The sequence below is a fragment of the Anoplopoma fimbria genome, chromosome 14 (genome assembly GCF_027596085.1).
Source record: "Anoplopoma fimbria isolate UVic2021 breed Golden Eagle Sablefish chromosome 14, Afim_UVic_2022, whole genome shotgun sequence".
NCBI classification, from domain to species: Eukaryota; Metazoa; Chordata; class Actinopteri; order Perciformes; family Anoplopomatidae; genus Anoplopoma; species Anoplopoma fimbria.
The window spans coordinates 13,574,376-13,588,646 of NC_072462.1; the positions used below are offsets into that span (position 1 = coordinate 13,574,376).

The 14,271-nt window shown below is 39.1% G+C and overlaps 1 protein-coding gene across 1 annotated transcript; it reads right to left on the reverse strand.

Moving 5' to 3' along the window:
- Nucleotides 1–3,042: 3,042 nt before the first annotated feature.
- On the reverse strand, nucleotides 3,043–4,848 carry LOC129102693 (transmembrane protein 250). Its single transcript, XM_054612940.1, has 2 exons — nucleotides 4,655–4,848; nucleotides 3,043–4,385 (listed from the first exon to the last, which is right to left on the reverse strand). The coding sequence occupies exon 2, from the start codon at nucleotides 4,202–4,204 to the stop codon at nucleotides 3,785–3,787; it is 420 nt and encodes a 139-aa protein (XP_054468915.1). The 5' UTR covers nucleotides 4,205–4,385; nucleotides 4,655–4,848; the 3' UTR covers nucleotides 3,043–3,784.
- Nucleotides 4,849–14,271: the final 9,423 nt, after the last annotated feature.

Sequence of the window (14,271 nt, forward strand, 5' to 3'; positions counted from 1 at the left end):
ACATGAACAGTGCATGCAGCCTGACATCATGCAATAGTTCTATTTTTTTTTTAAAGACGCAGACATTTTTTTGTCTCCCCCCCCCCCCTCCTCCTCCACCTTTTCCAGGTTACTGTAGGTACACACTGTGCAACCCCCCCCCGCTGTAGTCTGCGCGGAGGACGGGCGGACTGTCTCTCTGTGCTGCAGCAGCGGTAGGTGTTTCGGTCATATCGTGGTGCCTTCACGGACACACGAACTCGGTGCACTCTGCGGGGCTTAAAGGTGCAGACTTCTGGTCTGTACTGTATGGAAGCCCCGCGGTGAGTTAAAGCACGCTACCAACGCTGGGGGTGTAAATATATCACACACAAAAAAAACCTTATTGGGCACATTTTTTTTTTTTTTGCCATCTCTTGAGTAAGAGAGTCATTGTGCTCCCTAGATAAATTGTACATGTGTGTTACCTCACGTGTCCCAATGTGATGACAGCTCAGGCCGCACGATGCGCATGTGTGCTGTTCTGCTAAATTATAAGCGCCAACTGCTGGCGGTTTGACCTCAAGTCAACTTTTCTTTACTGCAGGCATGCGATATCACGCAATACCACAGCTCACTGAATAAATCACTGCTACAGGGTTTACTGTACTCCATGGTGGCACTAGTATTCTTCCTTAACAGCTCTATGACCACCATGGTTTCTACATAGGGTGCCACATTGTGTGTTTTGAATGTTTACATGACCTTATATATTTTAATGTATTGTGTATACTTAAACATATGACTCCTGACATCCTACATATCCGTGGCAGGTGGTCACCCACATTACATTTACATACGTCATACTCAGAGTCACGCCTATATCAAGTGGTGGAAGTAGTATTTAGTTTCATATCAAGTAGGCAAATTTGTGAAGAATTGTCCGTAAAGATTTATATCATATACTTCCTGTAAGTCGCTTTGGATAAAAGCGTCTGCTAAATGACTGTACTGTAATGTAATGTATTATCAATTATCAAGTTTTTGGGTTCACCTTTTAAAAAATATATATTTTTATAACTAACATCCAAACCAAAAAAAAGGAAAAAATAAACTTGTATTTACATGTATTTTCACCAGTATTGTAAGTCAGTGTTCCATCACTTTTTTGGCCTGCGACCCTTTGAAGCCAAATTGCAACCACTCGACACACTGAACATATTTAGACATGCCATAGTTGCGTGTTTAGGAACAAAGTTAGTTGCTAACTACTTAATCATCTTGTGATCCCTCAAAATGTATCATGTGACTCCCTGAAGGGGTCACGACCTTCAGCTTAGAAACCACTGCGTAAGTGATCCACGTTTAACTACAGCAATCTATCGTGATTTATTATCTCATCTGTTTTTGCAAATCGAATCTTTTCTGAAAAGAAGCATTCGGAAACAGACATCAGATAAATGTTGAGATAAAAATATTAACAATTATGCATTCTGATAAAATGGATTTACTTCCTGATATATAGCCTAACCAGTTTATTAAATCTATTTTGTAACTTACCACCGGTGGCTATTCCTGTGTAAATTTATCTATTTAGGTCATATCCCAATTTGTTGCGATTCATGCTGGCTCTGGATTATCTTTATTTCTATTATAGAATATTATATTATATCGGTAACATCTGCATCTCACAAAGTCTCCTTGAAATTTCAGATAAAGTAGCGTGTATCTCTCTGTACCATGATGAGTCCTATGATATTCCTAAATGGGTTTACAATGTGCTGATGGCATTTAATAGAATTCACAATGCGCTTATTGTACGTCTTGGTATTTAAACAGTGTATGGTTGCACTGTTATATTCCTACATGGACTATCATGTGTCTGTGGTGCTTAGTAGCAGGTTTATAATGATCTCGTTATATGTAGGTCGGTGCCATAACTACAATTTCATTAATCTGAACCAAGAAATGATACTTTTCACCATGACTTGTCTTCAAGCTTAACTTGAAATACTGTTACTGTGGCCTAATAAAACGGCAGCTGATTGTGTACACTCCCTTTGTTAACAGCGGTCTAGAACAGTGGATCAAACCTCGGATGAATGAAGTTGACATGGTGTGACATGCTTCATGAACTTTCAAAAGATACTCAAAGCACAGAGGAGGCGTCGACGTCAATCAATGATCGTGACAAAAAAAAAAATGAAACCGACCAGTCATTCAGACATAAGCAATCAACTTCAGCTTTTTTCAGACAAAAAGAAGAAATGAAAATGAATAGGCCACGACTTAATCATCACGCCTACCTTCTGCACCATGTTGACATCACAAGACAACTCATGTTCTCTAGTTCTCTGTTGTAACGGGGCTGTCAGGCCGGCCCAGCTCAGAGCATGAGGCATATTATGTGTTGAGCCTCGGAAACAAATGCCTATTGTTTCCTCCCTGATTATCTAATTACAGCCTGAGGCCATACCAGCCTCAAGCATGTCACAGTCAGGCCACCAGCCTCCGTGTCTAAAGCTCCTATTTAAAGATAGTTTCCACTTTTGCTCGGTTTCACATACTAGCCGATTTAACCTAAACTGATGCTTGTAAATAACAAGAAAATTATCCTCACTAATTATGCCATGTTAAGTTTAAAATGCTTTTTTTTTTTTTTTGATTGCCTCACTCCTCCTTTAAGATCCTGTAAGCAAACCCAATGCCATGTGAAAATGAGGCTATATAAGGTGATTGGGACACAGCCATTGCCATTGTTATGCTTGGCAGACACGGAGGGGTCTAGAGCTGTGGCTGGTGTTTGCGTGCCGGAGGAAGCTAAACAGAGAAGTCTGTCAGAGCAGCTCTGAAACAACGTGAAACAGAGCGACTGATGGAACATTTGACCCAAAGACGTTCTCAATTCAATTTGAACTGTCACACACTCTTGTGACACAGCTCGAGGCATGCCATCAGGGGTGCTAACCAACACAGTAAACACATTCACTTGGCCATGCATTTTTCAAAAGCACCAAACATTTCATCAACAGAAAATACATTTAATAACTTTTATAAAAAAAAAAAAAAAAAAAAAGTTGAGTGTAAGTCACTTATTACTCCTATTCTGCTCCACCATTTCCACATTACACACACCGTTGACAGCTTCACTTTATCTGCCATAAGTTACCGAGTCTCTGTGGTACAGGTATGTTTACAAGATATTGAATTTGTTTACAAGAAATAACCGCAAATTGTAAATCGTGGTACACATTTGCATTAGGAGCCCAGCCCGTGTCATTTTGGCACGAACAACATGTTTTGCATCAGAGAGCCATGATGCACATCATTCATATGATCAGTCCCTTTGCCATGCAACATTAACATTTTCCATTTTTGTAAAGAAATTAGTTTCTAATCAGATATTCAAAATTTGTGAAAACGGTGTACAGATGGCACGGAAAAAAAAAAAAGTTGAAATTGAAGCGATCTTGACCCCATTGGTCTCTTGAGAGTCTTAGACGATGAATGATGACGGACTCTGCTCAGACTGACTACATGCATCAGTTTTGATATTCATCAGCCAGGTGGTTCTCTCCGATTTTTGATATACAGGACAAACCATTTCAAAAGGACTATAAACACAGTTGTTACAGATATTATTTATGGATTCTATAATATCTGAAACTAAACCAAAAAAGATTTTGAGCTGACGTCATAGGGGTCTTTTTGACTAGAGCTGAAAGTGATGCGGAGCAGTCAGATATAACGCAGTCAGATATAACCCGTAACATAACGCCACAAAACGCAGAACTTTCAGTGTGTAGCATCGTCGCTCACACTGTAGCTACATGTCCACGAACACCATGAAGCACCAGCCAAGCCCCCCCACCAGAAACATGGTGATCTGCATGCTGTAGATGATCAGGTCATTGAGCACCCCAAAGTCCAGGCGCCGGTGCCCTAACAAAAGCAGAATGACGGACAGCTTGTACTGCAGCCGAAGGAGCACTCGCACGCTGACATACTGCAGGAATAAGAGAGCGGAGAGCGCCACCCACAGCAGAGAGGTCAGCAGGCTGCAGCCAAAGTAGAGGAGGAAACGGAGGAAGCTGTACATGCAGCGGGAGCGCAGGTAGAGGTCAAAGTTATTGTACTTGGTGCGCACGAGCTTGGAAGCATGCGTCGACCCACAGGCCGAGTGCATGCAGGTGGTGTGGGGCCCATGGAAGCTGCGCACCCGCCGTGGGATGGGGATCAAAGGCATGGGTGGGCTACTGGAGCCCAGCAGAGAGCACAGGAGTCCCAGCGATGGGTGGAGTGATCTGTGGGTGCTTCTGGAGACGAGGTTGGCTTCATTTGGTTGTGGAGCAAAGAGTGGCCCTTACAGGAGCCCAGGATGGAGATGTAGCTGCTGCTGTGAACCCCCCAGTCTGCAACGTTTTCTCCTTTGAATGCAACAAATTATGGACATTGTTACTTAATGCTTTTTCATACATTTTCAGAATGCACATGCACAGTACATTGTTGCAAACCTAATACAAGCAATGCAGGCCTGCACGTTGCACACAATGGGTATAGATACATTTGAACAGATAGGTTCCATGAAATGTGTATTCATGGTTAAATCATAGGTAGCACACACTATATCCTGTCCAAAAAAATCCATATTGTGGTGTAGTATTAAGTGACCGTGCAGAACCAATGGTAACCTTACAGTCAACACTACGACGTCTTCCTCCTCTCCATAAAACCCGGTGTTTGGGTCTCAGACGACGGGAGCATTGTTCACATTTTAGACAGCTGGCTGTGACATAAAAACGCGGGGTTTGGTTTTTTTTTTTTCTTTTCCACGATGCACTGTTTGAAGGCCAGCGGAGATGAGGCGACGACGGCGAGCCGGTGCGCGTACGTCGTGTCGCAAAAGATACGAGTCATCCTGATGTGACGACAGCTGCCGATTTAAAGGGGAAGTGCTCCTGAAAAAGACACACAGACATCATGTTCAGCAAACACCACGCTGGGATGATGTTTGGTTTATGTGTAATTTTGCTATTGGGAAGATGATTTAATTGAGCTTTTATAGGTTCAAATCTACATTGGTATAATTAGTATTTTTTGCCTTCTTCCCTAATATAAAGGGAAGAGGTACATTTCACCACCATGTGGCTTTTGGAACTTTTTTTCTACCACAGCAATAATTACATTAAAATATAATTTATATGTCCCACCAATATGTCACAATATTTGTGGGTATGATCCTTGCAGTATGAGATACACAACATTGACTACAGATACAAAAGATTGAGAGACTAAAACACCACAAATTCATATAGAAATATATTTTTTTCTGATTAACAATTTACTTTACTTTATTTGGGTAATTTTTATTTCTGCCATCACATACAGTACCAGTCAAACGTTTGGACACACCTTCTCATTCAATGGTTTTTCTTTATTTTTTTCAAAAAGAAATTCTACATTGTAGACAGAAACTTCTATGTCCATAGAAATGTCAAAGGATCAGTTGCTGTTTGGTTACACTTTGTTTGTTAAAGCACACAAGTGTTATTAATATTGAAGACATCCAAACTATGAAGGAACACAAACAAATGCTCAACAAACCAGAATATGTTTTATATTTTAGATTCTTCAAAGTAAGGCATCAGAACGATCTCCATGTGAGTTCACATTTATGTTGGCCAAGTGAGATTCAAACATAAGCGTTTAAAATGTGCAAATACAGATTTATTTCAACTTTTGAGGACAAATCAAATCTTAAACAACAGAAACTTCTATGTCCATAGAAATGTCGAAGGATCAGTTGCTGTTTGGTTACACTTTGTTTGTTAAAGCACACAAGTGTGATTAATATTGAAGACATCCAAACTATGAAGGAACACATATGGAATTATGTGGTAAACAAACAAATGCTCAACAAACCAGAATATGTTTTATATTTTAGATTCTTCAAAGTAGTTGAATGAGAAGGTGTGTCCAAACTTTTGACTGGTTCTGTATCTACCTACAATATTTATGTCAGACGACTGGGTAACTTTCCACTTTTATTTTCCTAAAAAGTCTTGCAAAGGTCACGTGTGCCTCCGTAGTCATGTGTCGGTAAATCTCACACAAGGTTGCACAGTGAGTCTACACGCACGTGTGTGGAGCATCTCACTCTGTATATCAAGTAACCTTCATGGTGCAGCTTTATGGGTTGGCCAAATGATTACATGCCAGCTATCTTTCAGCAAGCCAGATGGCAGCAGGTGATGATAAATCATAATACAGCCTTTACAAAAAAAAGTGAAAAAAGAGTTTATTGCAGTTGTTAATAGTGTGCTGAATCACTTTGCTAGGAATTAAAAGCTGTATTGTACAAACTGAGAAAAACAAACTTTATAATATTTAATCAAACTGTCATAAAAGTGTCACTGAGGCTGAATATATTAATCTGTGTACTTTGCTTTCACATTATGATAATATATATCAAATAAAAAAAATTCTGGCAGCCAAAGTCTAAAGTCAGCTTGGACCATACAAATTAAAATTGCTGTATATAAAATGGAGGGCATTTTGTCCACAAAAGAGCGCTCACTCAGCACCACTTATCTAAACATTTTAATTCTAAATACCCATTAAATGCAAAGTATATGATGTCAACTACCACCTCAGTCAACATCAAAGCTATGATAAAAAGTGGTAAGTGGCTGCAGCCTAAAAAACCCACCTAGCACCAGCTATACTGTGGTGTGTTGCATGATTTATCTGCACAAATGGCTTATTTTTCTAAGTATTCTCCATGACGGCTTTCTGATAAAGATTTGTTTTAAGCTTGGGGTCATATGTTGAATTCACTGGAAGAGCTGCTTACAGTACTCTCTTTCATTTGCTCATGTAATCACATAGCCTACTTATGAATTTTTTGGCTTATCAATACCATCACTGTGACAAACAACCTTAAACCGTGGCACTGGAAAATACAAGCTTCTTCATTTTCAAAATGAATAGACGGTCACATCAGCGTATTTGTCACAGGAACCTTGAACATTAATTATGGCCTCAGCCGTATCTTGTTTTTTTAGGGTACAAGCTGAAAATAAATAATGTGTTATCTCATCAAAGCTTATTCATTGACTGGTTGACTGATCACTATTTAATCACAGTTCACCTGTGGCCACACTGTGCCTGTGATTGCCTGTGGTTTTACTTTTTAAATAGTTATTTTGAGACAGCAGTTTTAAAAACTAAATTGGAAACTGAAAACTTTTAAACGCAATATCTCAGATACAGATACTATTGAATGTAGTAATCTTAAACTCACAAAATACTTCCTTACACTGTAAATCACTGAGTTATCACACCCGTTTGGCAGTAACCTGGTTCGGACACTTCTTTCTATCTTTGCTCTGAATTGGATTTTTGGGAGAAGTGCAGGTTGTTGAGCTTCTTGTCCCAGCTGAATCAAGAAATGTCTCTTCCTCTCTTCCTCCATCACTCCCTAGAGAAGTGTTCCTATAATGGGTTGCACTATTTTCTGGGTAGAAGATTAATGGTGGTCTTCCAGAAAAAAAAATACCTTGAGGGTTATCCTTGAGGGTTATCCTCCACTACCTTGTCAGGTAGTAAAGAAGTATTCCTTCTCATGGATAAATAATGTTGGCCCAGTATAAAAAGGACACCGGATGATAAAGGGCAAGGCATCAGAACGATCTCCATGTGAGTTCACATTTATGTTGGCCAAGTGAGATTCAAACATAAGCGTTTAAAATGTGCAAATACAGATTTATTTCAACATTTGAGGACAAATCAAATCTTAAACAACAGAAACTTCTATGTCCATAGAAATGTCGAAAGACATTGTATATGATCTGTGAACTTTTGTCAAAAACTGACAAGACACCACCTACAGCTGTCCAACACAGATCAGCTGTTTCTTTTTAATGAGTCTAAATCACATGAGTTGACCTATTTACAAGGCTCACTGATCAAACAGAACAAAGCAATGTTTGATTAGTTGTGATGCCAAATTCCAAATTGGTGTTTCACAATGGGAGATCAGACATAATTTGGTCACAGGAACACAGGCGTACAATAGCAGAAGTTTTCTCTGTAAATAAGAATTATACCGTACATAAAATTTAAGGAGAAACATTATTTTTGCTTTTTTCACCTGTTTGTATTGTCTTAAATGTTCTAGTTTAATAATATTCTTTCATGAGAAACGGTTGGATGAAACTTCCCTTGATGGATGTTGGCCTGGAGATGAGCACACTAGAGAAAACGTTTTGATTCTTCACCAGTGGAGGGAGCTGTTTGTTCAGGTTTCACTGCATGTCACAGTGCTTTCCAACCCTGCTCTGATGAGTAGCAGCACAATTAAGTGCATGGAAAGAAGCTATCTCTCTTCTGTCTTATATAGGCGTTTTTTGAACAAAATCCAGATCTGCTGTCTTTGCTGAATGGACACATGCAGCACCATTAAAGCTGCAAATGCTTCTAAATAGAGCCAAGTTTAGATGTTGCCTTTCCCCCACATCTGGTTAATAACTCCATCCAAGCTGAGGAAGCTCTGTCTCTTACCATTATGAAGAAAAACGACGTCATAAAGTTGATGCGAGCAATTTGGGCATCCAACTGCCCTTGTAAAGGATGTATACTGGCTGTAATTATACATTATGGCAATATTATTGACTCATATTTCTCTCCTCCAAAACATGAAGACATTTGGAACGTTGCCTCATCTTCCCAAAGGTGGAGGTTTGGTCAGGGAAAGCAGATTCTGTGCAGGTTTAAGTGTCTTTCCGAGTTCGAAAGCAGCTGAAGAATGGTGCCTTTAAAGATGTCATTGCCAAGGCTACTTCTTCTCGCACTGACAAACTGCAGAAGGCCAAACCTGCTCTGTACTGGTAGCCTTGTGGAGTGGCAATTGCTATCCGTCCTCCACCCACTCAAACTTTTCCAATACATTGCCATCATGAACCAAAGAGTGTCTGGAGTAAGCAAGATTAAAGGGGCAACATGTCAAAATCCTCTTTGACTCCTCCAAATACACTTGGGCTCAATCAATTAATTCATTAACTAAGTAGAGGTCACAGCCAATAGTTGAGCTAAGACAAATTGAATCAATTAGTCGGGCTAATAAGATGAGGGAGACTTTAATTAGTGAAAGTTTTCTTCAAAGCCGTGTTTGTGCTGTGCGGCGTTATGAAGCAATGGATCTCCCATAGAAAGATCCATTAGGCCTGTCAGAACAAACTTTGGCCACATGAAAATATATGTGTGTCTCCAGTATTATTTGCTTATATGTTGTTGTATTTTGTTTCTTCCCTCTTTAATTTGTCTGTAAAAGATGTAACACATTATTCTGAGCATGTTTTCTTCAGAGGAATCAAACTATACATGAAAAACATTAAAAAAAAAAAGTAAAACAAATAAAATTAGAAGATGAGAAAAGGACCTAACACTGATCCATTTCCAGGGCAGTTAGGTGTGCAGGCGATGCCAAGCCTCGGAGAGCAAATTAACTACCCAATTAAACTAATTAAAATAAAACATGATGCAGGCAGTTGGGTCGACAGTTGCTTCCAAGTTTCTTTGCTATATAAAGTTGAATTATTAAGGAAATCGCCTCAAGCCCCTTTAAACACTTTCAATCTTTCTCAGTGTTTTTTATTTCCTTGTGGTTTCATCATCTCTTGTGTCTGTGAAGTGCATGCATATGTGTGTGTGTGTGTGTGTGTGTGTGTGTGTGTGTGTGTGTGTGTGTGTGTGTGTGTGTGTGTGTGTGTGTGTGTGTGTGTGTGTGTGTGTGTGTGTGTGTGTGTGTGTGTGTGTGTGTGTGTGTGTGTTTGTGTGCGTGTTTCATAATCCTGTCAAGCCATCTGTTTTCATTAAAACCTGCTCCTGTTGCTCCATAGATTCCAAGTATTCATCTGGCCAGATGTTATTTTGAACTATTGTAGCTCAAAGTTTTGCTGTATTTTTTTTTTTTTTTGCACAAACCTCAACAACTTTGAACAGCTTAGTCAAATGTGTTAAATTGATTAAAAAAAGACAAGTTCACATGTGTTATTTTTTTCTTTAGTGCTTTAAGGACACCTTGGGAAAAGGCTTTAATTCACACTAAAATAATGTTAGTAACATTTTCATTTAGATAATGCACTTTTGCCTCCAGATTTAGCCTATAAATAGTAAACTATTAAATATCACAGAAAACAATTCACATTGATGCAGATCTTTTCCCTTTTGGTTCATCTAGTCTCTCTTTCTTGTCCCCCACATGTGGCTGGATTGGGCCTGGCTATTGTTAATCCTTGGCATAAGGGGGTTAGGCTGGATTATCGATTATCTGTGGAAACATCTGCATGCGTGGGGAGGTTGATAAAGCTGCATTTGAATCTCCAAGACGTCACACATCATGAAGATCGTCACCAGATCCACTCTCAACTTAGCATTTTAGCACACAACAGAATATTTCATCAGTAACTCACTATAACTATATTTTTCAAAAAAGAATAATCAAAGGTTTAATATAACTTTACATTTTTTTTTTTTAAACAAATAACAAAACCATTTTTGGCCACTTTTCAAATAGGTCCACTATGTTTTGAGTTTGTGCTAATAACGTGGTTACTCCAAGGTACATAAAAGTGTGATATGGTTATATATCAGGATATATATATATATATACATATAAAGCCCGTTTTTAACTTAACTGTACTGCAGCTTTGTTAAACTCATAATAAAAAATCAGTTCCTATTCTTGCTCATCATGAGCTCCAACGAGACCAAGGCCTGCATGGGTTTTGTGTTTTGCGTTTTGCATACAGACCCATTCTATCTGCATACAGCCATTAGTATGCAGGGATGATTTAGAGGACAGGGGAGACGGGGGGATTAGGCCTGATTCAGTCCTCACTGGGGGGAGTTTGAGGAAGGAGGAGGTTTACATCAACAAGCCCTGATTTACGTCGGTGAACAGATGGCGGAGAAATTGCTCTGTTTGGAAAAGATGTGCAATTTATTTCAGTTGATATTGTAGAGAGAGAGAGAGAGAGAGAGAGAGAGAGAGAGAGAGAGAGAGAGAGAGAGAGAGAGAGCTGAGATGAGATGAGGAAGGTTACAAATGGCAGGCTGAACTTTAATCTCGTTGTACGGTGAAAAACAGGTGATGCCGGAAGCTTTTCGGAAGTATTGTGCAACGTTTCCACAATCACATAGCTCATGATGATCCAGAGTGCAGTGCAAGCACATTTTCACATTGCAGTTTGTTTTCAGCAAACTCCATCAACTCCATCATTACTTTTATGTTTTATATTACTACCCTTGGTTGAAGCCTTCGTAATTCTCATTCTTATGATTACTATTTCTATAAATGAACTGTGCTAATGTAAAATAAATAGAATGCAAAGTGAGGCCAAAACAGTTGGACAGCTGTTCAATAGGCCCACATCCATGAAACAGATAGCAACTGATGTAACTGTTCCAACTGTTTATGGATTTTTTTTTAATTGTTCTAGCAGACTGCACAACATTGTCATCTTTTGGTAAAACTTATATTCTTTGAGGTCAAAATATTACAATTTCTTAAGCGTATGCATGCTTTAACTAAAGCCCACACTCACTTTAAGTAAGTCACACATGCGCTTTAGTTTAGTTCACATCTTAAGGACCATTTGTTTATGAGAGTTCCAAAAATAATAATACAATGTATTTTGAGTTGCCTATAAGGCCATAAGTAGCTCCCTTGTATAGTAATGTACAGAGGAAACTACTTTTGGCCACATTCGAAAACATTTTGAGCACAAATCCATTTTGCTTCTCAACAAACCCGTTATGTAAACAGTTTTAGCAAATTAGGACTTCTTCGGTGACCTCATATATTCAATATTCAACTTGTTTGATATATGTTGTGTTATATAATGTCAGAAATGATGGATGTAATGCATGTCTTTGGTCCTTTTTTTAGCTGCTCCCAACACAGTAACATCCCCTGAATTTGGCCCATCTCAGCTACTGTACCACTGTATGATGTGACGCTGTGATATGGGCATGTTGAGGAAATGAAAAACTTAAAACCTTGGTATGGACACCCTATGAGGGTTGTGTGAACTTCTTTTTATCCCACATGAGTTTGACCTGTCTGCCCCACAGTGTCTGGAGCAACACCCCTGATGTATACCTTCTTGTCAATTAAGGATCCATACACTACCATTACATCAAATAAGTGGAAACATGATACAGTTACCACATACTGAATCTGATCAATACAGCCCACTGCCACTTCCTATCTACACACACACACACACACACACACACACACACACACACACACACACACACACACACACACACACACACACACACACACACACACACACACACACACACACACACACACACACACGCACATCATTTTATGTAATTGATTCATGGAGATTCCGCCTGCAGAAATATATCGATCCACATGAGGCAGTTTTGATGGAATATGGTGATTCAGCATTTTAAAGATTGATATGAACAAGTGGTCCCAAACGTAGTATTTTGTACATTTAACCAATGACTGGGAATTGTGACAAAAAGTTATTCATGAATCCAAAAACAGGCTAGCAGTCCTTTTATTTTATTGTATTATAAAGTGATCGGGGGCCAGTTGATTTTAACAAGCATGCATGGAGAGAAAGGTCAATGCTAACGAGAGTGACTCAGTGAAGGGCATGCCAATACAGGCAGTAAAAACTGAGATGGGTTAGAAACCCAGTGTGTGAGATAGGACTGGACGTCAGTCTTTGGTTGTGTGTGTTTACGGAGTGCAAGTGAAAGGATACCAGTGCGGGAAAGCTCGAACCACTAGCCGCCATTAGCCTGATTGGCCTGAGAGGTCAACAAGGGTCAATTGATGGGTCAATCACATTGTCGATTTGATGACCCAACCACATTGGTTTGGCAAATAGAGGGCTGGACGCTGGACACGCTCGCTCTCCCTCCCTTCATCTGAGTTATTGTGCACGCCAGGGCTACGTTACATTAACACAGAAAAATCTATCCGATCACTTATGCTGATTTACGCCTGGTCTGCGCTGCCCCGTCAACCCTCTTGACCAGCTCAAGAAAACATTTTTAATGCAGGAAGATTTATGCTGCAAATGACTTCACAGTGGTAAAATACGAGTGCATGAGATCTGACATCTGAGCAGTGTGTTCGTGTTGGATTTTTTCAAAGCATACTCAGTAAGAAATTTGATATTTTATGTGTGATATGTTCAGATCATTTCTTTAAAACGTCTCTACAGTATAATTGTCACTCAACACCTTTTCACTATTATTGATTACGGACATCAGTTCAAAGTAAAAAAAAAATAACAAAAGAAGCCAGACCTACATGTGTTGTGAACCAAAACGTGGCCTAGATAAAAACGCATCAGTTTTCAAAGCCTGTCTCCTAATCTGTAGTAAACTGCCAGGAGATCTGCGTATCTTTATCGGTGCCCGATTAATGATACAGCAAGTACAAAAGTACCCCAGCTCCGATACCACTCTTTTTAACCAGCCAAATCCAGATCCGTCTGAGCAACCAGAAAGGAATACCTCCACATGCGGTTCTGAGTGACATGATGTCAGGGGTCAAAAGGTGAAGGGTCAGGAAAGCAGGTGACCTGACCTCATTGCCTCACTCCCACCAACACAGCATTGAAAGGATTAAAAGGGGGGAACCTGTTAACCCTACATTTCTTCCTTTTTTGTTTGTTAGTCAGGACCTTTTCTTTTTTTGTCTTTTCTTATTATATGACTGCATAGAGAGACAAAGTCAAACCAAAATTTTATCAGGAATGACTAAAAATCCTGACCTAGAAGATATTCTTACTAAACATTAAGACCATATCTCGAAGTAAGGAATGTGCATTTATTTATAAATGATGCAATATCATTGTTTATTTAATATATTTTTTTAAACGATATTTCCCATAAACGATAATTTCCCTTTGCTCGTTAAACATCACTAGCATGACAGTTACACTCAAAAAACTGAGCTTTCAACAAACTTATCTAAATAAAAGTATTTAGACTTACCGTAAAAAGTATTTCTACACGATTAAACTGCTTTCTTTAAGCATTAAGCAATTCCTTTGGCCCAACTTAATTTACTTGGGTTGGATCAACTTCATTAACTAATGTCATTTTAATACTGAAAAATTAGTTCGACCAGCCCTATTAAGTTAAGTTGAACCAACCCTAATAAATTAATCCGACCCAAGTAAATTAAGTTGGACCAACAGAATTGCTTCATACCTAAAGAAAACACTTTAATAGTGTGGAAATACTTTCCACGAT